This window comes from Lepidochelys olivacea (genome assembly GCF_965140295.1).
Source record: "Lepidochelys olivacea isolate rLepOli2 genome assembly, chromosome: 3".
In the NCBI taxonomy this organism is placed as follows: Eukaryota; Metazoa; Chordata; order Testudines; family Cheloniidae; genus Lepidochelys; species Lepidochelys olivacea.
In genome coordinates this window covers 30,987,259-31,008,916 of record NC_140413.1, presented here as the reverse complement: position 1 = coordinate 31,008,916, position 21,658 = coordinate 30,987,259, and the positions used below count along the sequence as shown (strand labels likewise).

At 42.8% G+C, this 21,658-nt stretch overlaps 1 protein-coding gene across 1 annotated transcript; it reads left to right on the top strand.

Moving 5' to 3' along the window:
- The first annotated feature begins 3,212 nt into the window (after window positions 1-3,212).
- RRM2 (ribonucleotide reductase regulatory subunit M2) lies at window positions 3,213-12,076 on the top strand. Its single transcript, XM_084622381.1, has 10 exons — window positions 3,213-3,380; window positions 3,476-3,553; window positions 4,797-4,952; window positions 5,733-5,849; window positions 6,633-6,766; window positions 8,788-8,882; window positions 9,620-9,753; window positions 10,179-10,283; window positions 10,783-10,896; window positions 11,386-12,076. The coding sequence occupies exons 1-10, from the start codon at window positions 3,288-3,290 to the stop codon at window positions 11,536-11,538; spliced, it is 1,179 nt and encodes a 392-aa protein (XP_084478507.1). The 5' UTR covers window positions 3,213-3,287; the 3' UTR covers window positions 11,539-12,076.
- The last annotated feature ends 9,582 nt before the right edge of the window (window positions 12,077-21,658 follow it).

Here is a 21,658-nt window from a genome sequence, read left to right as displayed (position 1 = left end):
CAGTCCCCTTTGCTTGTTTCTTAAAACATTTGTCTCATTTACCAAGGTGTTCTTTGGCCCACAGACCTTAGTCTGAGAATCATTCTCTTTAAAGCAGTGCTACGTCCCATATTAGCAAAGAAATTGTGTTCAGAGGTCAGTGGTTGTGGGCTCAATCCTGCGAGGTACTGAGCGCTCTAAGCTCCCATCAACTTCATTGGGTGTTTAAGATCCTGAACACCTCACAGTAGTCACACAGCACACCACAGGATTGGGCCCTTAGACCTGTGGCCCCCGTTCAGGCAAGCACTTAAGCCCGTGCTTAGGTGCCAGTGACATTAATAGCATTTCAGAACACTCTGTGTCTCCCAGAACTGGGCCCACAGACACTTTAAACACAACCTCATTACATTTAAAGTTTAATTAAAGTTGACCCTGTGCTTAAGAGCTTTGCTGAATTATATAAGCCAGATTCATCGCTACTGTAACTCCATTGACACTGTCAGGAGGATGTTTGAGTGCTATAGATTTTATGACTTTCTGTAAAACAATAATCATCATAATACTGCATATTCTGTTTTGCGTACTGTAATATAGCGGCCCGAGATTCTTTACCTTAGTGACAAAAACACACCTAAATGATTTTATTGTAATAGAGAAAAACGTAAGTTTTTGTAATAACTCTAAATCCCAAAGTATATACATATATTCTAACTCTTCTTGGAATCAAGCTGCATTTACATTAATTCGGAACTCTTGCAGGACTGACACATCCCTTCCTTCACATCTGGAAACCACGACAAGCCACATCCTGTCTATACTTATTTATTTAAATTTTCTGCAAGTCATAGTGAGCTAAGTACATTCTAGTTGGGGGAGGGGTAAGGAGAAGAAAGTGATGCCGCCGTTTAAATAATAAGAGCAACCTGCATTTAATGCAAAACAATGCTGCATACACTTCTGTTCATTTTTTTATACAGCTGAGTGTGATCATGTATTGTGTCATGAAAAGAGGGGAAAAAGGTCAGCAGCAGCTAGAGGTTTAGAAGCTTTGGGCTAGGCTGTTTTACACAGTTGTGTAACTGACTGAAAAACTTGCTTTAATTTCCTCTAGAGGGAGAAAAACAACCTGTCTGAAAAAATACACTTCCCAATGCCAAGCAACATAGCAGCTGCAGCAGGTGTCTTGTTATCTAGTCTATTCCCATGAGGAAGCAAGTGAGAGTTACTGCTCTGAGAGCTCATCCTGTTCAAACTTGTCCAACAAGGTATATGTAATCACCTCCTCCCTTGTTATTACTGCATGAGTTGACACTGTACTAAATATCACATAACACTCAGGGGCTATCAGCTCATTTAATAATAAAACAGTATCATTAATCTTAATTATTGACTGTCAATTTCAAACTCCTTTTCTTCAACCTTCCTGCAAGGCTCTGCAATTGGGTCTTCCTCCCCTCCTACAATTTATCTTCTACCTATTCCTGTACTGACTGTTTCTTTTGTTTTCTCCTCCCACTTGTGGCTCTCCTTTTTTCTTCCTCAAACTACCCCACTTAACTTTAGAAGAGTCTTCCACTCTCTCTGTCCTGAAAATACCTTCTTCAATCACCTCCCTCAAATCTTTATTTCTTTCAGTTAGTTTTCTACTTTTCTCGTGCCTCACCATTTGACAAAAGAAGAAATGTATGAAATCAAGTGGCATACATAATTTGTTTTCCAGGAAAGTCAATGCTCCCTCAAAAGTAGCAAGTGTGTATGTGTGTGTGTGTGAAAATAAATGGTGATACTCTACCAAGCTCCATCCTAAACACAAATTTTGGCCATGTGATACCAAAATCTGAGATGAAACTCACAGTAGATGTACACATTTTTCTCATATGCCCCTGATCCTGCAAAGATTTATGCACATATATAACACATATTAATTCTTCCCATGGATGAAGTTATGCACGTTTAAATCTTTGCAGGATCTGGGCTTTTGACCTTGTCTACACCAGAAGAGAAGGTGTAGATGAGAGAAGATGTGATAGAGCGATACAAAATAATAAATTGCACAGAGACGGTCAATAGGCCTCTCCTACTTTACCTTTTGAATTATATCTGAACAAGAGGACATTCAATGGGAAGGTAAGATATATAGCATGTATAAAAGGAAATACTTTACCCAGTGCATAACTAATTGGTGGAACTCACTGCCACAAGATATATTTGAGGCATTCAATTTAGGAGGATTCAAGAAATATATTTATATAGAAAATGTGAACATCCAACATTATATTAGATGGGCTACATTTTTACAGAAGACCATTATGTTTCAGGATGTAAAACATCAGTAACTCAGGGGGAGTAAAAGAAGAGAGAGTAAAATGCCCTCCTGGGGCATTTGAGCCAATGGGAGCACAGCAGAAAGGTTTAATCTTCACTGGTTCCTAAATTGCTGACACTTGGGATTTTGGGACCCTCCACCAAGGGAGTAGAATTGCTTCTTCTGTGGTTCTTGGGCTCTTCTACTGCCTGGTGGTGGTAGGGGGGGCGGTCTGTGACCAGGCCCTGATTTTCAACTTGTGGGTCACGGACCTCTGGGTGCCCCCAGACTATGCCTAAGATTTCTAAAGGGGGCTGTACCGCTATTCCAATCTTTTTAGGGGTCTGCAAATGAAAAAAGGTTAAAAACCAGTGCTCTATGGGGATCAGCAGCTCTGGGGAGACAGCACTCTAAGGCAGCCAGCCCCTCTGCCACCCCTTATCCATTTTTCCTTTTTCCGGAGTCTGCAAACACCCCATGCGGTCACCCGCCCGCGCTGTAAGTGAGAGTGGGGTAAGAACAGACTGTCCTGCCCCCGGTGGGCGCGGGGCAACGCAACAAAGGGTACGAAGAAAAGGGAACCCAGGCGCGCGGGGACGGGGGGGGGATCCAGGGGCGTGTCCAGCTGAGGCTCTGGCCAATGGAAGCGTCCAGGCGGAGGGCAAGGACTTTAGGCTGATGCCAATTTGTGTAAAACTGAGGGGCGGGGTGGCGAGGCGCTGGCCAATAGAAGGGCGGAGCGGTGGGAATTTTTGGCGGCTCCCGCGTGTGGGACTACGGGGAGCGCGGCGCGGCCAGGTCCCTGGCCAATGGGAGCGCAGCGGGGACGGCCCCGTTCGGGATTGGCGCAGTGCCTGGCGCTGTGATTGGGCAGCCTGGCGTTCTGGCGCCAAATTCGAAGGGAATATAAAGTGTCCCCGGGAGCGCCGCAGCCCCACCGTCGCTTTTGCCTGTGAGAGCCGGAGTCACCGCCTGTCTCTGCCCGCCCGCCATCGCCGCCATGATCCCCGCCCGGGCCCCGTTCTCCGTCCGCAACGAGCAGCCCCGCCTGTCGCCCATGAAGAACCTGGTCCTGACCGACAAGGAGAACACGGTGAGTGTCCCCGTCACCCCCCCTCGCCCCAGCTCCGGGCGCGGCGCCCGGCCCCTGCCGGATCCTCTCACCAGCCGCTGTCTGTGTCTCTACAGCCCCCCGCGCTCAGCGCCACGCGGGTCCTCGCCACCAGGGCCGCTCGGAAGATCTTCCAGGAGGCGGACGCGAAGCCGGTGAGTCCGGGGCGCTGGGGATGGCGGGAAGGAGAGTGGGCGGCCAGCCGGGCTGGGGATGGCGGGAAGGAGAGTGGGCGGCCAGCCGGGCTGGGGATGGCGGGAAGGAGAGTGGGCGGCCAGCCGGGCTGCAGGGGGAGCCTCCCGCAGCTTTTTGTTTTGGCGCCAAATGCTCCTGTCCGCCAGCGCGCGGGCGGCTTCACCCACCCTTTCTTCCTCCACCTCCCCCGTCCTCTTCGGGCTCTGCCTCCCCCCTCGCCCTCTTTCCCTACCCGCCCTCAGTCGGGGGAACCCCAATTCGCCCCACTTTGGGCTCTCCCTCCCCCCCGCCGCCCTTAGGTCAGAAGTATCCCATGCCCCCTACAGACTAGGGACCGAATGGCTTGGCAGCAGTTTTCCAGAAAAGGACCTAGGGGTTACAATGGAGGAGAAGCTGGATATGAGTCAACAGTGTGCGCTTGTTGCCAAGAAGGCCAATGGCATTTTGGGATGTATAAGTAGGGGCATTGCCAGCAGATCGAGGGACGTGATCGTTCCCCTCTATTCGACATTGGTGAGGCCTCATCTGGAGTACTGTGTCCAGTTTTGGGCCCCACACTACAAGAAGGATGTGGAAAAATTGGAAAGAGTCCAGCGGAGGGCAACAAAAATGATTAGGGGTCTGGAACACATGACTTATGAGGAGAAGCTGAGGGCACTGGGGATGTTTAGTCTACGGAAGAGAAGAATGAGGGGGGATTTGATAGCTGCTTTCAACTACCTGAAAGGGGGTTCCAAAGAGGATGGCTCTAGACTGTTCTTAGTAGTAGCAGATGACAGAACAAGGAGTAATGGTCTCAAGTTGCAGTGGGGGAGATTTAGGTTAGATATTAAGAAAAACTTTTTCACTAGGAGGGTGGTGAAACACTGGAATGGGTTACCTAGGGAGGTGGTGGAATCTTTTTCCTTAGACCTTTTTAAGGTGAGGCTTGACAAAGCCCTGGCTGGGATGATTTAATTGGGGATCCCTCCTGCTTTGAGCAGGGGGTTGGACTAGATGACCTTCTGAGGTCCCTTCCAACCCTGATATTCTATGAACTCTCCCTCCTTGGAATTCCCTGTCTTTTTTTTTTCTGCCCCTCCTCAGCTGCTTCCTGCCTCTTCTTCCTCCTCCTCTCCTTCCCACTCTCATCCCATCCTTGGGATGGGAGGTCTCCAATACTGGGAATGTTGAACTCAAGTTTTCCTGTTGTGCCTCCTTTAGTTGAAACCCAAAGCAGTGACACAAGCTCCTAGCAATCTGGAAGATGAGCCCCTCCTACGGGAAAATCCCCACCGGTTTGTCATGTTCCCCATCCAGTACCATGATATCTGGCAGATGTACAAGAAAGCAGAGGCTTCCTTCTGGACAGCTGAAGAGGTGAGGGGCTCCCATTAGTCAATCCCTGCTCTGGTTGCTTCAGTGGACAAACCCACCTGACATTACAGTTCAGTCCAGCTCATAAGGGAGCATGTTTTCCCCGGAGTGTTACTTTATTTGCATTTCAATAAAGTCAAGAAGCCTCAGTCATGAATCAGGACCCTATTGTACTAGGTGCTGTACAAACACAATAAAGATTGTCCATGACCCAAAGAGCTTACAGTCAAAGGGTACGTCTTCCCTTAAAACTGTACCCATGTAGTGCTTTTGTTTAGAACTACCTGTGCTGATTGGAGGGGTTCTCTTGTTGGTGTACATAAACCATCTCCCTAAGGTGTGGATTTAGGTCCATGGAAGAATTCTTCCTTGACTTAGTGCTGTCATGGGGACTTAGGTTGGCCTATGCTGGTCAGGGGTGTGGGTTTTTTGCACTCCTGACCAATATAGTTAAACAAATCTAACTTTCTAGTGTTGACATGGCCTAAGTTTGGTAAGAGCCAGCAGTGACTGCTTGTGTATTAAGTGTACTGTTGCCTTCAAAAGATTAATTTATATCAAATGTATGATTAAATAGCTTTGAAAAAGTGACATAAAACAAGCACAGCTTTCCGTGGTTCTAGGAACCTATTAAACTTCATTTATTGCAGTGGTATTTTAGTTCACAGACCATTGAGAAAATGGGATGTTTAATACACAGTATAACGTTGCTCTAAATATCTATCTAGAAGTACATTCTTTAGTACAATGATAAAATTGTAAATGTCTGCTTTTGTTTTTCAGGTTGATCTTTCCAAAGATATTCAACACTGGGAGTCCCTGAAGCCTGAGGAGAAATATTTCATTTCACATGTCCTAGCCTTCTTTGCAGCAAGTGATGGCATTGTAAATGAGAATTTGGTAAGTACACAAGAGCAATCCTAAAATGGAAATCATTCTGTTAACAAAGTTGTCCAAATAAAACTCCTATTAATGAGATAGCACCTGTTGAGCTACTTCTGCTGTAAAACCTATTAAATCTATAATCCATTTTTTGGTGAGGGAGAGGGTGGGGAAGTTGCACTCAGTAAATCAGGGATTGCTCTGTAAGACAGGACTCTTGTGTACTTTTTCAGGAACTAAGCTTTCCTTCTTGGGAGGAAAGAGGATGGCTTTGTAAGAATACATGATTTGGGAGTCTGGTAACCTGGCTCTGTGACTGCACTTTTTTGGGTGGGGGGAGGAGAGGAATGAATCACTTCCACAATCTTGTTTGCTTCATCTAAACTGGTGGCAGTATTTGCTTATCTTATAGGGCAGTTGAGACTGAAATAACATTTATACTGTGATGTAAAATGCTTGTTCATTAGCTGCAGGAGTGCAAAATATTACTATACTTCTATCAATGCTCCACTTTCCTGCCCTGGATAAAGCAGAGATGGGAAAACTGTGCAATGTTACCTTATGGCCAAATACTTAAGGAGTTAAGATGAGATCAAGCCAGAACCTAAGATTCCTGGCACTAAGGAGGAGCCTGTTATTCTAATGCACTACACTAGGCTTAGCTTTTGAACATGAAAACATTTGTCAGACCATAGGGGGTGTACAGCAAAACTGGAGATACTTGTGGGGGTTTAGCAAATAACTGCAACATGTTAAGTGGGTAATGCTTTCTGCAACAGTCATGTTTGGTTTCTCCTCTAGGTGGAGCGATTCAGCCAAGAAGTACAGGTAACAGAAGCTCGCTGTTTCTATGGCTTCCAGATTGCTATGGAAAACATACATTCAGAAATGTACAGTCTGCTCATAGATACTTACATTAAAGATCCAAAACAAAGGTTAGTATCACATAATGAAATGTTCAAGTTGCTGTAAAGTCCTGGTGGAATCTAGTAGTGATACTTCTGTTTTAAGTCCCTTCTGTATTGTTTTAAGATTGAGAATTTAATTTAGACTGGTGAACATACCGTGGAGAACTCTGCAGGCATAGGGCCCTACCAATTTCATGGCTGTGAGAAAGTGTCAGATCATGAAATCAGCCCTCCCCTGTGAAATCTGATCTCCCCTCCTGCTGGGAGCCTGGGGCTTCTAGCTGCTAGTCCCACCATGCTGGGGTGGGACAGGATTTGTCCATCCCCTGCATGGCTGCTCTTGGTGAGGAGATCAGACCCACCCCCAGAGGCAGTGCAGAAATGAGGTTGGTGCACCTTCACTTCTGCGCTTGCAGCAGCCCAGAAGCTCAACTCCAGGCTTTGTCTTCTCCCCCGACCCTGGGCCAGCTCCTGCCACAACTCCAGGTCCTGGTGCTGAGCTTGGCGCTTCCTCCCACAGCAGCTTCTGCCAGGCTGGAGGCTTTTGCACCTGGCAGCTGCAGCTGGGGCATTCTTGGTGTCTGTGTGCCCCCCTCTATGACTCCAGTGCCCAGCCTAGGGGTTCCTCCTCCCATGTGGGCTTCTGCAGCTCAGGATTGGGGCTTTTGCCCCCTGCTGCTTCAGCTCGGGATTGGGGGGTTCTTCCTCTGGGACTGGGGCACCCATTTGTCCTGGGGGGCCCCAAATTGGCTGGGGGCTCCTCCCTTAATCTGTCCTTGGCACGGACTAGCAGATAGGAGCACCCGACTGGGGTGCTCCCAGCAGCATGGGGAAGATCTACCCACCTCCATCTCTGGGAACATCCTCTAACTCTACAGGAAGCTAAGAGGGTGCTGCCTTCAGAAGGCAGCACAGAAGTGAGGGTGGCAATCTTGGGACCCCCACTACAACAACTTTGCATACCCACCTCATGATCCCATTTTGGTTCAGACCCAGCACTGAAATTTCAGATATGAACAACTGAAATTGACCAATTTTAAAAGCATGAAATTGACCAGAATGGACCATGAATTTGGTAGGGCCCTATATATTACAGAACAGTAAGGTGCAACAAACTGTACCGGAGGCTGGACTTTGAGATTAAAAGCAAAACAGATTTAACTTCAATAAGTGATAAATGAGGGGATGAAACAAAGTCAATCTATATAGATACTTAAAACTGGACTACACTCTAATATGAGAGGCACTTGCATTGGCTACTTGATAAGTTAAGTGACCTAGAACAGTTTCTATGGGAACCATTATAGCTTGTATCTTTTTGACTTGTACACTGAAATCTCAGGTTTAAAACTTGGTGCATCTTCCCATGTAATGGTTGTCTATGCCTGCTGTGTGGTTAAACTGAAATTATGTACTACCATTGTCAGCAAGTCATAACTATTTCTCAACCAGTCTTTTCTAATGTAGTAAACCATGCTCATTTCTCACAGCTACAGATACACACAGCTGGATGCTTTAAAACTTTGCCTTTGAGTTATTAAAACACTAGTGCTAAAACTGTCAACTTTAAAAACAAACTAAACCTTACCTTGGGCTGATGTAAACATATCAAAGTGAGCCTGAAAGATTTCAGAATTAAGTATGTGAAAATAAGGTTTATGGATTAGTTCTACAGTTTTTTAGAAAGCTTATCACAAGAAGACTTTGAAACCTGCAGTTTGTGCACCAAAATGTTTGAAAGGCCATGAGTACACTTCAGACTACAACAGGGATTGATGCACTGGAATTCTGGAACAGTGGTGGTGGGCTGATATAAGGGATAAATAGCACATATACAGTATGTCTATGCTGGGATTAGCACCAGTGTGGCTACACAGGTGACAATCCTTAATGTAGAAAAGTTCTTAAATACTGGTTTCAAAATGTGCTGGTTAGTTGCAGGTAATTCAGGTTAATCAACGACAAATCTGTTATGACAGCTAGTTGCAAATACCTACTGCACTGGTGTGTTGACTTCTTCCCCTTCTAATGTACTATATGCTTTCCAGAGAATTCCTTTTCAATGCCATTGAAACGCTGCCCTGTGTTAAAAAGAAGGCTGACTGGGCCATGCAGTGGATTGGGGACAAACATGCAACATTTGGTGAGTGCATTTCTGAACTGTGCATTTACTGGATGCTAAATGTTTCCTTTCCTAGCAAGAGTGAAGCTTTCGATAGCCATGCTTCTCCACATTCCAAAGGATAGTGTGGCCAAAGGGCAAGTGATTATTTGCCTTCCTTCTGGAAGAAGGTTGTAGTCTCAGATAAAGCAAATTATTCTCAGAGGCTCCCCTTTGCTGTGATTGCATTTTTAGTTCCAACTGGTCCCTTATGACCAGTGTCTCTAGTTGGCAGTATGTTTTTCTGTAGCTGCTTGGAAGCATGTATAGTTATTCCTCCTAAGGAACTCTGCTTCTGTTGAAGGATAAATATTTCATCTGCTTTATGGATTCTTGATTGCCTCCCTTGGCAGGTGGGAGGCAATTGAAATTCCCATTATCCCTTGAGTATTAAATCTTTGCTCATATGTTCTCAGACCACTCTGGGTTCTGACTTGCAGGATGTCAAAACAGACTAAAATTGATCAGAATGTTAGTGTAACATGATAACATTTCAGGCCATGGCTACATCAGAAAAGAAGTGTTGAGGAAATCCTGGCTTACTATTTTCTTACAGCCTTGTACATGGGTTATTTAACACTTGTTTTTTGTAGTGAAGAAAGCCATTGTTTCAGTTCCAGAGAGAATCTCATGAATGGAAAACTCTCAGTATGCTTTGAATTTTAAGGCTAGGTAAACATTTACTTCAGTGCAAAACTTACACTAATGTTTCCTGACAGGAGAACGTGTAGTAGCTTTTGCAGCAGTGGAAGGAATCTTCTTCTCTGGCTCCTTTGCATCCATCTTTTGGTTGAAGAAGAGAGGGTTAATGCCTGGACTCACTTTTTCTAACGAACTCATCAGCAGAGATGAGGTGAGAGAACCTTGTAACAATCTCTTATTACAGTGCACCACAAGGTACAAATGACCTTATGTTTCAAAACAATTATTTATAATTCTTATGAATTGTCTGGTGCTAAATTAAATGGATAAACAATATCTGGGAATAAATAAGACTTGAATTGAGGCAGTGAGTGTATAAACTGTTTCCACTACAGTGGTGATTGGAGGGAAAGTCTAGTAAGAAGGCTGCCTACTTAATTGTGCACTTTGCCTCTCCATTCAAAAGCCAAGGCGGAAACTACAAAGTGACCCATTTTCTCTAGGGGAAAATCATCCTGGGGTTTGAGTACTAAGATGGTGTCTGATTTATGGGCTTTTAAAATCAGAGGCAAATTTGAAGAGGTGGCACTTCTAATCAATGTTCCTGAAATAATATCTACACATTCACCTTTTCAGGGTTTGCACTGCGACTTTGCCTGCCTAATGTTCAAGCACTTGATTCACAAACCATCTGAGGAAAGAGTAAGAGAAGTCATTACCAATGCTGTCAGGATAGAGCAGGTGAGCAGGTCTTCCTTGTTTTGGGTAGTAAATGCTCACATTTTAGCTTAAAAGACAGAAAACTATCAGGCCATGAAACTGCTCTAGATCAGTGGTTCTCAAACTTTTTTTCCTGCAGACCACTTGAAAATTGCTGAGGGTGGATCACCTAATCTTTCCAAATGTTTGTACTGTTAGCTAATTATTGTAATGCACTTTGGATAAAAGCACTATATTTAAAAATTTTTTGTTCTACAAATAAAATCACACAACTGTGATTTTAATATCATTAGAAAGTTAAGACTACTGTGATGGATGTGCCCTCTCTGCGCAGCACCACTAATTAGGTGGGTGGTCCTTAGTTCCCTCTAAGGTGTGTGCCTGCGTGGTTGCACATGAGAACTATCTTTGGACCACCTGAATAGTGGTCTGTGGACCAGTTTGAGAACCACTGTTCTAGATAATAAAATGTTTGTATGCTGAGGCCTTCTGTACTAACCTCCCCTCTTCATACCTGCAGGAATTCTTGACAGAGGCGCTACCTGTAAAGCTGATTGGCATGAATTGCACTTTAATGAAACAGTACATTGAATTTGTAGCAGACCGACTTATGTTGGAGCTGGGATTTAGCAAGGTAAGATTTATAAGCAGTGCCTTTCATTGGAAAAGGGCTGCATTCATTTGATATTTCCTATGAATCTTGAATATGTAAAATGGCTTCCACCATTTATTTAATGTGACAGTCTTCAGCTCCTGACTAAAAGCCAAGATCCTTCAAGCCAGTTGGTTGTTTCCACTGATCTTAATGCCCACTGTCCTGGATGGAGACCCATGTGATACATATTGACAAATAAACCGTGATGGAAAGAGGACAATTGCAAGAACCACTGTGCTTCTGCCTTTCTTTAGGAGAGCAGCAGATGAAAAGGCATCCATGCCTTGGATGCTGTACTTCTGTGAGTGGGAGGGGTTTCACATGCCAGATAATAAACTGAATTACTTTGCATTAAGTAAACTTAAACTGCCTTTCCCACTCCTAGTCCTCACTTCCCAGTTGATTCTTTGTTTTCATTCTACTCCCAGATGTGAAAACCCATTTGTGATTAGAAGTCTTGTTTTTCAGATATTCAAAGCAGAGAATCCATTTGACTTCATGGAGAATATCTCACTGGAAGGCAAGACTAACTTCTTTGAGAAGCGAGTAGGAGAATACCAGAAGATGGGAGTAATGTCAAAACCCACAGATAACTCTTTCACTCTGGATGCAGACTTTTAAATGAACTGAGACCACTTAAGATACAATGGGTGTGCTGTTTTGAATGAAACATTGCTTTCAATATGAATTCACATTGTGACTGGATATTATACTGAAATCCCACTCTTGAACAGTGTAGGGGGTATGGTACTGTTTTGAGGAGGCTAGTATAGCTACAGCAGTAAAATTCTTTAATTAGATATTGCCAATGGTGTTAATTCATAGAATGCTTAGATGGAGTAACTTGTGTTATAAAATCATTTCCTGAAAAATCCTCAATTCTTGAAGTGATCTCAAATGCCATCCCTTGCAACAGGGAGGTTATACACAGATATCACTAGTTTCTGGAATTTCTATCTCAGTGCTGGAAGTGCTTGAGAAATGACAGTCTTAAATTAGATTTGAGAGATTTGGCTCTCAGATACTGTAGGGGAAGCTACATGACCTCACTGCTTCTTAGCAGGTTTTAAGTTTACTTTTTACTATTTGTAATAGTTTGTACATAAACCTGGCACTTTAATATTAAATAAAGAACTCTGACGTAGTGTTTTTGGCAACATTAATATTGAAGCTTGAGTTTATACTAAACTTTTAGACATCGCATTGCATGATAACCTTTTTTGTTTTTATGCTTATTTACTTGTATGTAACTTAAAATGATAAAGCTTTGAATCAGACCTGCTGGCTATCCTGACAGATCTGTTAAACTTCTGGCAGTGTATAAATACAAACTATATGGAAGTTGAGAAGCTTATTAAAAGTCTAGTGTTCTAGGTACTAGAGGAAAAAAACTTATATGCTGGACTCTGCTTGAAATTGAAGCTTTCTTTCTTTTAGGAAATACTATTTCATAAGTGAGTTACTGAACAGCCAAAAAAAACAAATTCTAGAGTTCAGTCACAGGCAACACTTCACTAGATACACTGATCTGAAGGGCAAAGCTGTGAACCGCTTCCTTGCGATATGGCATTAATCCATAAAAACATCTTTGTTCAATGTAGCCTGCAAAACAAAAGGAGCATGGTCATAAGTGGCCATGCAGGGGCTAGAATGCCAAACCCACTGTTTGTATTAGCTTTGGCATCTGGTACCTAATGGATGCAGTGATGCTTTAAATTCATCTCAGAGTAGTTTAATCATCTATTTGTTACCACTTATTCAAATTGGAGCTCACTGAGTAGCCAAAGCTGAAATTGGACACATGCACTTGAATAAAAATGGTTTCTAGAGGGAATATGGCTTTTGTCCATATAGTTATTTACTCAATGGCAGAGTTTGGTCAACTGTCCAGATGAAATGGGACTTGCCCACAACAGTCTTTACTTTAAAGAAAACTGTTCCAGCTATTCTCTGGCTTAGAGCATGGTGTAGTGCTCTGATGTAAGTCATTTAAAATGACTTACGTGGAGATGAGTGCCCATTAAGGCTGATTCCCCACTCTGGCACTTCAAGTGCAGAAGGTGGGGGCCCTCAAAGACTATAAAAATTAATACTTGCTGCTCTAGGCTTGTATTTCCAAGGTTACAACTTTTCTCTGACCTTGAATTGGTAGAGGCTGTCACCACCCAAATATAGAACCCCCTTGAGAGCCCAGGAAGGTGCACTTGAGAATTCCTTCCTGTGGGGTACCCTCAAGCCCTTTCAAACCCCCCTGCTCCAGGGAAGAGCTGAGAAAGGAGGGGGGAAAAAAGGAAATCTGCTGTTGCAACCAGCTAATTAAACATGTGCACAAACCTCTTAAGACACAGAAATCCAATCCTGTTCTTAAAGGTAAATGTTAAATAAAAACTGGAAACTCACTATCGCTAGATTTTAAGAGTAACTTCAAGGATAAAAATCAAGAATAGTTTTCCTAAGGTCCAGTTTAAAGGTTACAAGCAAAACAAAAGCACCTGGGGTTAGCACAGAGGAGTCAAAACCATAAAGAGAAACCTAATCACATCTTCCTAGACATTTCCTAATCTACCTACATATCTGGGGCTTCAAATGAGTAGTTTCTCAGTATGATACTGAGGAAGTGGGCAAAGTGAAGTTTACTGGTGGTTTGGTCAGTTAACAGCAACTTTGTTTCCCCTATTGTACACCTAAAGTCTACATGGGAAAGTGAGATGTGAGCACTTCGTTAAGGAGGATTGTTTTGAAAGAAGCTTCTCGTATCCTGCTTTTTAATAGGAAATCTTGCTGATAGCACCTCTGCAGCTAAAGAATCTGTGTAGTACATTCTTGGAAGAGAACTTCCCATGTTGAAACTTTAGAGCCCAAGAACAACTGGCAGGGGCATCTAGCTCAGGGCGCCCTATTGGGTCTGCAGACTTGCAAATTAACTGAGTGAATGATCACAATGATCTTTGCTCCTTCACTGTTGATTACATTGAAGTGAGTGTGTGACTGTTCTCCCTTTGGGACCCTGAAACCAGCAAGATGGGCACTTTGAGGCTATCCTGGTGAGAAAAATCATAAATAAATAGAGCAGGGTTTGGGATTCAAAACCTCAAGGCAGCAAGGCTCTTAATAGGTGGCTTCAGCCTGAGCCTCTGCCACAGCAATATTGATAACAGGTCAGTAGTTGAAGTCGTCTGAGAATGGTTGGAGATAGGAATAAGGAGATGTTGGGTGAGTAATCAGTTGCAGCATCTTGAGTTATTACTTGCAGTAGTTATTCCACCCTGTGCTCATTTGTGTAGCTATGGTTCTTTTAGGCAGAAAGTGCAGATGTCCTTGCTGAATACTGACCGCAAGTTTCCTTTGGAATTCAGGGTGGACTTAAACTCAGTAGCCAATAATACTTTGGTGTAGGCTTGTTCAGGATAAGGCTCCTACAGGAACTAATGGGAGTCTAACCGTGACCATGTTGTGGTCTAAATGCCAAACCTAGTTCTAATAAGGCTTCCCCTAGAAATGCTACGTTGCCAGCTCCACAATTGGAGACTGCATGAGAATAAAGACAAGCAAAGCTCTCTTTTCTTGCCTTCTGGTAGGTCTGCGATTTCAGAGAACCCTCCACCATGTTATTGTGGCAGTGGGAATTTATTAGGACATTTGTGTCTTGAAATCCCCAAGCTGAAAACATTGAAGCCTGAGAATAATGTATTCTGAGTGGAAGTCTCTCAGCTTTGGGATTCCCTACCGCCAAGGATAGGATAAATCCAAATCTCTGTAGGGAACCAAAATAGGAGTCCTCCATTTCAATGGCTGTAATGATGGCTACAGAATGGGTTAGTACTATTTTTCTTTTTTCCATCAAGACCACCAAAAAGAGCAATGTCACTTAATGGATCTAAAATGATTGACGGGAAAAGGATCAATGTTACTCTTCATTACTAATCCAGTGCTTAGATGGTATAGGTATGCCTACAGAGATTAGATAGAAATTTGATCACTTCTCTTGTCTGCCTAAACGTGAGCAAGAATCCATATGGTTAGTTTTGCTGCTACTGGGGCAGCACTGGATTCAGTTTTTTTTTTTCTTGCTGTAATGCAAATCAGTACATCTTGGGGTGGTACATACTAAATGTTTACCCTCTGGAGGATAAGCCCTTACATTCTTCTAACTTTCCACAAGTGCTGACATATTTTCCTTCTGCTGCTTAGCTCAAAGAGAGCCATGCCCAAGTTCTGATCTTCCCCCTGCTTCCTTAAAACACCGATCCACTGTAAGGAGATTACTTCGTAATAAATGTCTAGAATCACAATGGTCCACTGTGGCCTTGAAGTCTATGAGTCTGACAACTGAATGCCTTTTTTAAAAAAAAAACAACAGATGATATCTAGAAAAATTTAGCTTGACTAACACTTTTCTTGATGCATCTGCATAGTATGTGTTTGGAAGTGCGTTTAAAGAAACAGCAGAGATGTGAAGGAGTGCGATGAAAGCTGTAGTTTCTTTTTTGGGTGTGAGAATTGAAACATCTATCTGGTAGGGGTTCTGGCAGAGTAATCACTTCAGTAGACAGGTGATGAGCATGGTGGAGGAGAAATACTTATAGATTCAAAAATATGAACCACTAGTCAGGGTGCTAACATTTGAAGCAGTCATTCATTTATCCTGAAGAATTGATCCTTAAGTGAAAATATGCAAATCCTCCATTTCTTTGATCTTAGTTCAAAAATTAATAACTTACTAGTAGCACAAAATTGAAGAGCAATGACTTTTAAGCCCACTTTCTTGTATAATAGAAAGCATTCTTTTTTTGGTAATATTTCCTATTTTTAATTTATAAATTATGCTTTAAGGGTGCATGTAAGAAAATTTCTAAATTTTTTAATGAGCACATCTTTCTCAAGTGAGACACTGAACTTTAGGGGATATGGACGAGTAACTCCAGATATCCATCAGCTTTGTCCTCAGGAAACAATTGTAACATTAACATTTAATGATGGCGGGGGAAAATCCCCAGATTCCTCAAATTTCCTGGAGCGATTGTGGCAATTTGTGCACTGTAGAGGTCAAAGAACAGCAGCTGCTGTTTCATATTTGCTGCAGGGCACACAAGCCCTGAAAATCTATGGGCATATTAGGAAACTGATGCACTCCCTAATGGTAACCACTTCCTTTCACCAATAAATGTTCTGAATCTTTTGCCTGTCTGAAAGAGCTGAATGAATGAGGTTCACATTCAAAAACTGCTTTTCACTATCATCAATGGCTTTTTACATTTTAATTAATTTAATTATCTTGCTTTTTTTTCTTTCTTTCCCCCTAGTGGGTTAGAGCGGAAAATGCTTCAGTTAGAAGTGGTTTTAGAGTTGGTGAATATCCAGTATGTCCTGACTCTGCTTAGAGGAAACTGATCTTTTTATAGTAATTTACATATGTCACATTGGTGTGTCATACTGTAGAAAACAGATTCCCAGTATTGATGAGAAAGAGGCCTATAATCTCACTGATGCCATTCCCATTCCCATTCCAGAATGTCTCCACCTGAAGATTAAATGGACATGGATTCTTTTCCCAAGTCTGGAGCGGGACAGAAACAATAACTCTAAGAGGTATTAACTGCCTTCATTCATCTCAGTGGGGGTAATATCCAGAATCCTGATGAGGAAAACTTGTCGATATTAACTATTTCACTCTTTAGCAGAAACATGTGGCAACACTGAAATGAGGTTTTTAGGCAGAGCATCGATTCTCCCTCTCCTTTGCCCACTCCCTCTTTTAATCTGATCATTGTTGATATTAAACTGGGTTGCAATTTGGAACTATATGTGAAATTCTAGTTCTAATGTATTGGCAGACTGATGGAGTTGTGGTTTTGATAGCTCCTGATGATAAGGTGATTGACTTTCATAGTGTGCCTTTAAATCTGATGGACTAGTATCTGATTTTAATGGGAGTATTCTGTACTCAATGGGGGAGAAAAATATGATCACGGATAAACGTACTATAATATGCTAAACAACCATAGCAGGGAATGTTTTGATCCACTTTCTGCTAATGGAAATCCTCTGAGACGCATCAAAGATGAGTAAATGCACTACCCAGCGATGCTGATTTTGTGTGTGCAATTGTTATCCATTCCTTTATGAAGCTTCTTCAAATATTAAAAGAGAAAATATTTCTTCTAAAAAATGCCTTGGGTTAAATAGTCTTGTAATTCTCTTTATAATAATCTTTCATCCTGCTTTTTCTCTGGTTATACTACAGTATGTAACTTATGCCATAAGCAAGAGTGCTTTGTTCATTAAATGGTTTTTAACAGATTTCAACAGAGGGAGAGACTCCCTTTGAGAATTACTGATTTAGGGATGCTTATACTTTGGAGGTCTTTGGTGAAATAAGGTATTGCTGTCAGCTTAATACAAAGCTGCTTCACTAATGATATGAAATCACTGCATGCCTAAGGGGGAAGGCTCATGCTCTGTTTTTTATTGTAGAAGACATACTGGTGTTTGTTAGCAGCAGACTGGGACTGAGCACCTGGAGACAAATTCTCGCAGTAACTTGTGTGTAAAGCATTCACCCTTTTGGAGTTGTGGGCACATAGCAGAGAACAGAGATAAGTCTAGTGCTGGGAACCTGGTTAGTTCTTTGCAGAAAGGTGGGTGAGGTTGGGCTTGCCAAACCTCCTAGAAATGGTCTTTTGCCTGGTGATACTGAGCTGTCTGCTTCCTATGCCCCCATGCATTGGTTGGCAGTGTCAGTCTCATAAATTGCTGGTACACTTGGATGATCTCACTTGGCCAAAGCCAGATTTATTTGTATATACTTCCCAGTTAGGTGCCTGAATTCCTTGTTGGAGCATGCTCATATTTGTGGATCCTTCACCTTGGGGAAGCAGTCTAAAGTAGTTGTAGCTAGCATATGAATTCAGCTATCCAGAGGAGGGGGCATGGAAGTGTGAGCAAAAGGAAATATCAGGTGACTGAAACCATTTGCCAAATCCTAGTTACATAAGCAGCACTGGCCCCTGGTATGGCTAGTCCTGGAGGGACAGAGCTGGCACCGGGAAAGGCTGATAGGCTGAGTAAGAAACACAGTCCATTAAATGTCCCATATTCACTGCCAGAACAGTTCTCTTACTGTAAATGTGTCCTCTGTAAGGATTGAACCCTGGGACCGCTGGCTGTAAAAGCATGATCTGCTACAATTTGAGCTAAAGGACCAAGCTGGAAACTTTAAACTGTGCCTTAAACTTTCAATGGGACTTAGGCATCAAAGTCACTTGGGGCTAGATTTTCAAAAGCACTCAGGTGCCTAACTCCCATTATTTTCAAAACCCCACCGTTTGCATCTTTCGGTGCCCATACATATTTAACAATATGGCCCTTAGGCACTTTTGAAAATTTTACCCCAATCCGTTAACTCAAAGGCAGTAGTAGACTCAAGCCTTTGTGCCCCAGCCCCAGGGATATGGGGGAAGAGCCACACTTTAAGCATGAATTTAGACTATGATCTACTTACAGCCCTGCTATGACCATCAGCCATCCACTGCCCATATTGTTTCCGGAATTTAACTGTTTGGAGTCAACTAGATTATAACTAGAGCTGGACGACAAATTTTCAATGGCACCGTGTTCTGCTGGAAAATACCATCTTCTTGAAATTGAAATGTTTTGTGGGAACATGTCTATTTTGATGAAAACATTTAAAAAACTATTTGAAAATGAGATGGAGTTTATTGTTTAAACTCATTCATTTGGTCTATTATAAGATATTTAATATTATACATAGTCAACATATGTAATTAATATTTTATATTAGGTTTGACATTATCAAAACATGACTTTTTGATAAGGTCATGTGATGTTTCTGTATACAAATTTTTCAGAATATCTGGTTCCTGAAAAATTTTAAACTTTTGGCTTTTATCCCGATTCTGGCGAAAAACAAACTTTGAAATGTTTTCCAGCCAGCTCCAATAATAACCCAGTTCTGCAGATGGTACAGTGTTGGATTGTACAATGGACCTATGTGTAGCAAGAAAGATCTTTTGGGAAAAAACTGAGGTGGGTAAAAAATCTAATTTGTATGTGTTTGCAAAGATGATATTCAGAAGGAACAGCAAGAAATGGTGATTAATAGTGATCCTGTGGAGTAGATCATCAGATGAGCTTTTGTAAGCAGTGTTTTAAGTAAAAAGCTTATTAAAAATGAACATTTCACAATGGACAAATGTTAGCAGTGCTAAGTGTCCTTGTTCTATATGTCTTTTCCAGTCATGAGTTCCTATTATGCTATTGAAATGCACGCTCTGCTAGATGTAATTCACTTCTGAAGGGAGCAGAAATATTGTCTATTGGATTTGCTAGTTGCTTTAAGCAAAATACTCTGCAGATTTATCCAAGGCTTAATTACTTTCCTGTTTTTCAATTACTGCTTTTGGAAATTGTATCTCCAGTTCCGTTGATGTTATAGCTATCACATTCATTCTTTATAGCACTGTAAGTAGTCATGTAACTTGTGAAAGCATGGGTTGATTTTTAGAAATGGTAATCTACAATGCTTAGAACAGTTTTATTTCCACATACGAGCTCAGACTGGCAAACAGCCAAGAATCTGCCTAACAGAATTACACTTTGATATAGATTGCATAAAAGGGTTATCCCTCATCAAATTTAAAAGCTATTTTTTGCATTCTAAGTAGGCTAACTTTCTGATAAGTTTTTAAATCTTTCCACCTTTGGTCATATTTTTTGATGGAAGATACACTATTCAAGGATTATGTGCAAAATAATAGACTGAGTGGGTTGAAAACAGAGAATCGGAATAACAGAGACTTGGTGGGATAACTCGCATGACTGGAGTACTGTCATGGATGGTTATAAACTGTTCAGGAAGGACAGGCAGGGCAGAAAAGGTGGGGGAGTAGCACTGTATGTAAGGGAGCAGTATGACTGCTCAGAGCTCCGGTATGAAACTGCAGAAAAACCTGAGTGTCTCTGGATTAAGTTTAGAAGTGTGTGCAACAAGAGTGATGTAGTGGTGGGAGTCTGCTATAGACCACCGGACCAGGGGGATGAGGTAGATGAGGCTTTCTTCCGGCAGCTCATGGAAGCTACTAGATCGCATGCCCTGATTCTCATGGGTGACTTTAATTTTCCTGATATCTGCTGGGAGAGCAATACAGCGGTGCATAGACAATCCAGGAAGTTTTTGGAAAGCGTAGGGGACAATTTCCTGGCGCAAGTGCTAGAGGAGCCAACTAGGGGGGCGCTTTTCTTGACCTGCTGCTCACAAACCGGGTAGAATTAGTGGGGGAAGCAAAAGTGGATGGGAATCTGGGAGGCAGTGACCATGAGTTGGTTGAGTTCAGGATCCTGATGCAGGGAAGAAAGGTAAGCAGCAGGATACGGACCCTGGACTTCAGGAAAGCAGACTTCGACTCCCTCAGGGAATGGATGGCCAGGATCCCCAGGGGGACTAACTTGAAGGGGAAAGGAGTCCAGGAGAGCTGGCTGTATTTCAAGGAATCCCTGTTGAGGTTACAGGGACAAACCATACCGATGAGTCGAAAGAATAGTAAATATGGCAGGTGACCAGCTTGGCTTAATGGTGAAATCCTAGCGGATCTTAAACATAAAAAAGAAGCTTACAAGAAGTGGAAGGTTGGAAATATGACCAGGGAAGAGTATAAAAATATTGCTCGGGCATGTAGGAATGATATCAGGAGGGCCAAATCGCACCTGGAGCTGCAGCTAGCCAGAGATGTCAAGAGTAACAAGAAGGGTTTCTTCAGGTATGTTGGCAACAAGAAGAAAGCCAAGGAAAGTGTGGGCCCCTTACTGAATGAGGGAGGCAACCTAGTGACAGAGGATGTGGAAAAAGCTAATGTACTCAATGCTTTTTTTGCCTCTGTTTTCACTAACAAGGTCAGCTCCCAGACTGCTGCGCTGGGCATCACAAAATGGGGAAGAGATGGCCAGCCCTCTGTGGAGATAGAGGTGGTTAGGGACTATTTAGAAAAGCTGGACGTGCACAAGTCCATGGGGTCGGACGAGTTGCATCCGAGAGTGCTGAAGGAATTGGCGGCTGTGATTGCAGAGCCATTGGCCATTATCTTTGAAAACTCGTGGCGAACCGGGGAAGTCCCGGATGACTGGAAAAAGGCTAATGTAGTGCCAATCTTTAAAAAAGGGAAGAAGGAGGATCCTGGGAACTACAGGCCAGTCAGCCTCACCTCAGTCCCTGGAAAAATCATGGAGCAGGTCCTCAAAGAATCAATTCTGAAGCACTTGCATGAGAGGAAAGTGATCAGGAACAGCCAGCATGGATTCACCAAGGGAAGGTCATGCCTGACTAATCTAATCGCCTTTTATGATGAGATTACTGGTTCTGTGGATGAAGGGAAAGCAGTGGATGTATTGTTTCTTGACTTTAGCAAAGCTTTTGACACGGTCTCCCACAGTATTCTTGTCAGCAAGTTAAGGAAGTATGGGCTGGATGAATGCACTATAAGGTGGGTAGAAAGCTGGCTAGATTGTCGGGCTCAACGGGTAGTGATCAATGGCTCCATGTCTAGTTGGCAGCCGGTATCAAGTGGAGTGCCCCAAGGGTCGGTCCTGGGGCCGGTTTTGTTCAATATCTTCATAAATGATCTGGAGGATGGTGTGGATTGCACTCTCAGCAAATTTGCGGATGATACTAAACTGGGAGGAGTGGTAGATACGCTGGAGGGGAGGGATAGGATACAGAAGGACCTAG

Bases quoted from the DNA above. Each gene is read 5' to 3' on its own strand.
- RRM2 (XM_084622381.1), top strand. From the start codon at position 3,288: ATGATCCCCGCCCGGGCCCCGTTCTCCGTCCGCAACGAGCAGCCCCGC. The intron at 3,554-4,796 runs GTGAGTCCGGGG...TGCCTCCTTTAG, and splicing joins AGGAGGCGGACGCGAAGCCG to TTGAAACCCAAAGCAGTGAC. The intron at 10,284-10,782 runs GTGAGCAGGTCT...TCATACCTGCAG, and splicing joins ATGCTGTCAGGATAGAGCAG to GAATTCTTGACAGAGGCGCT.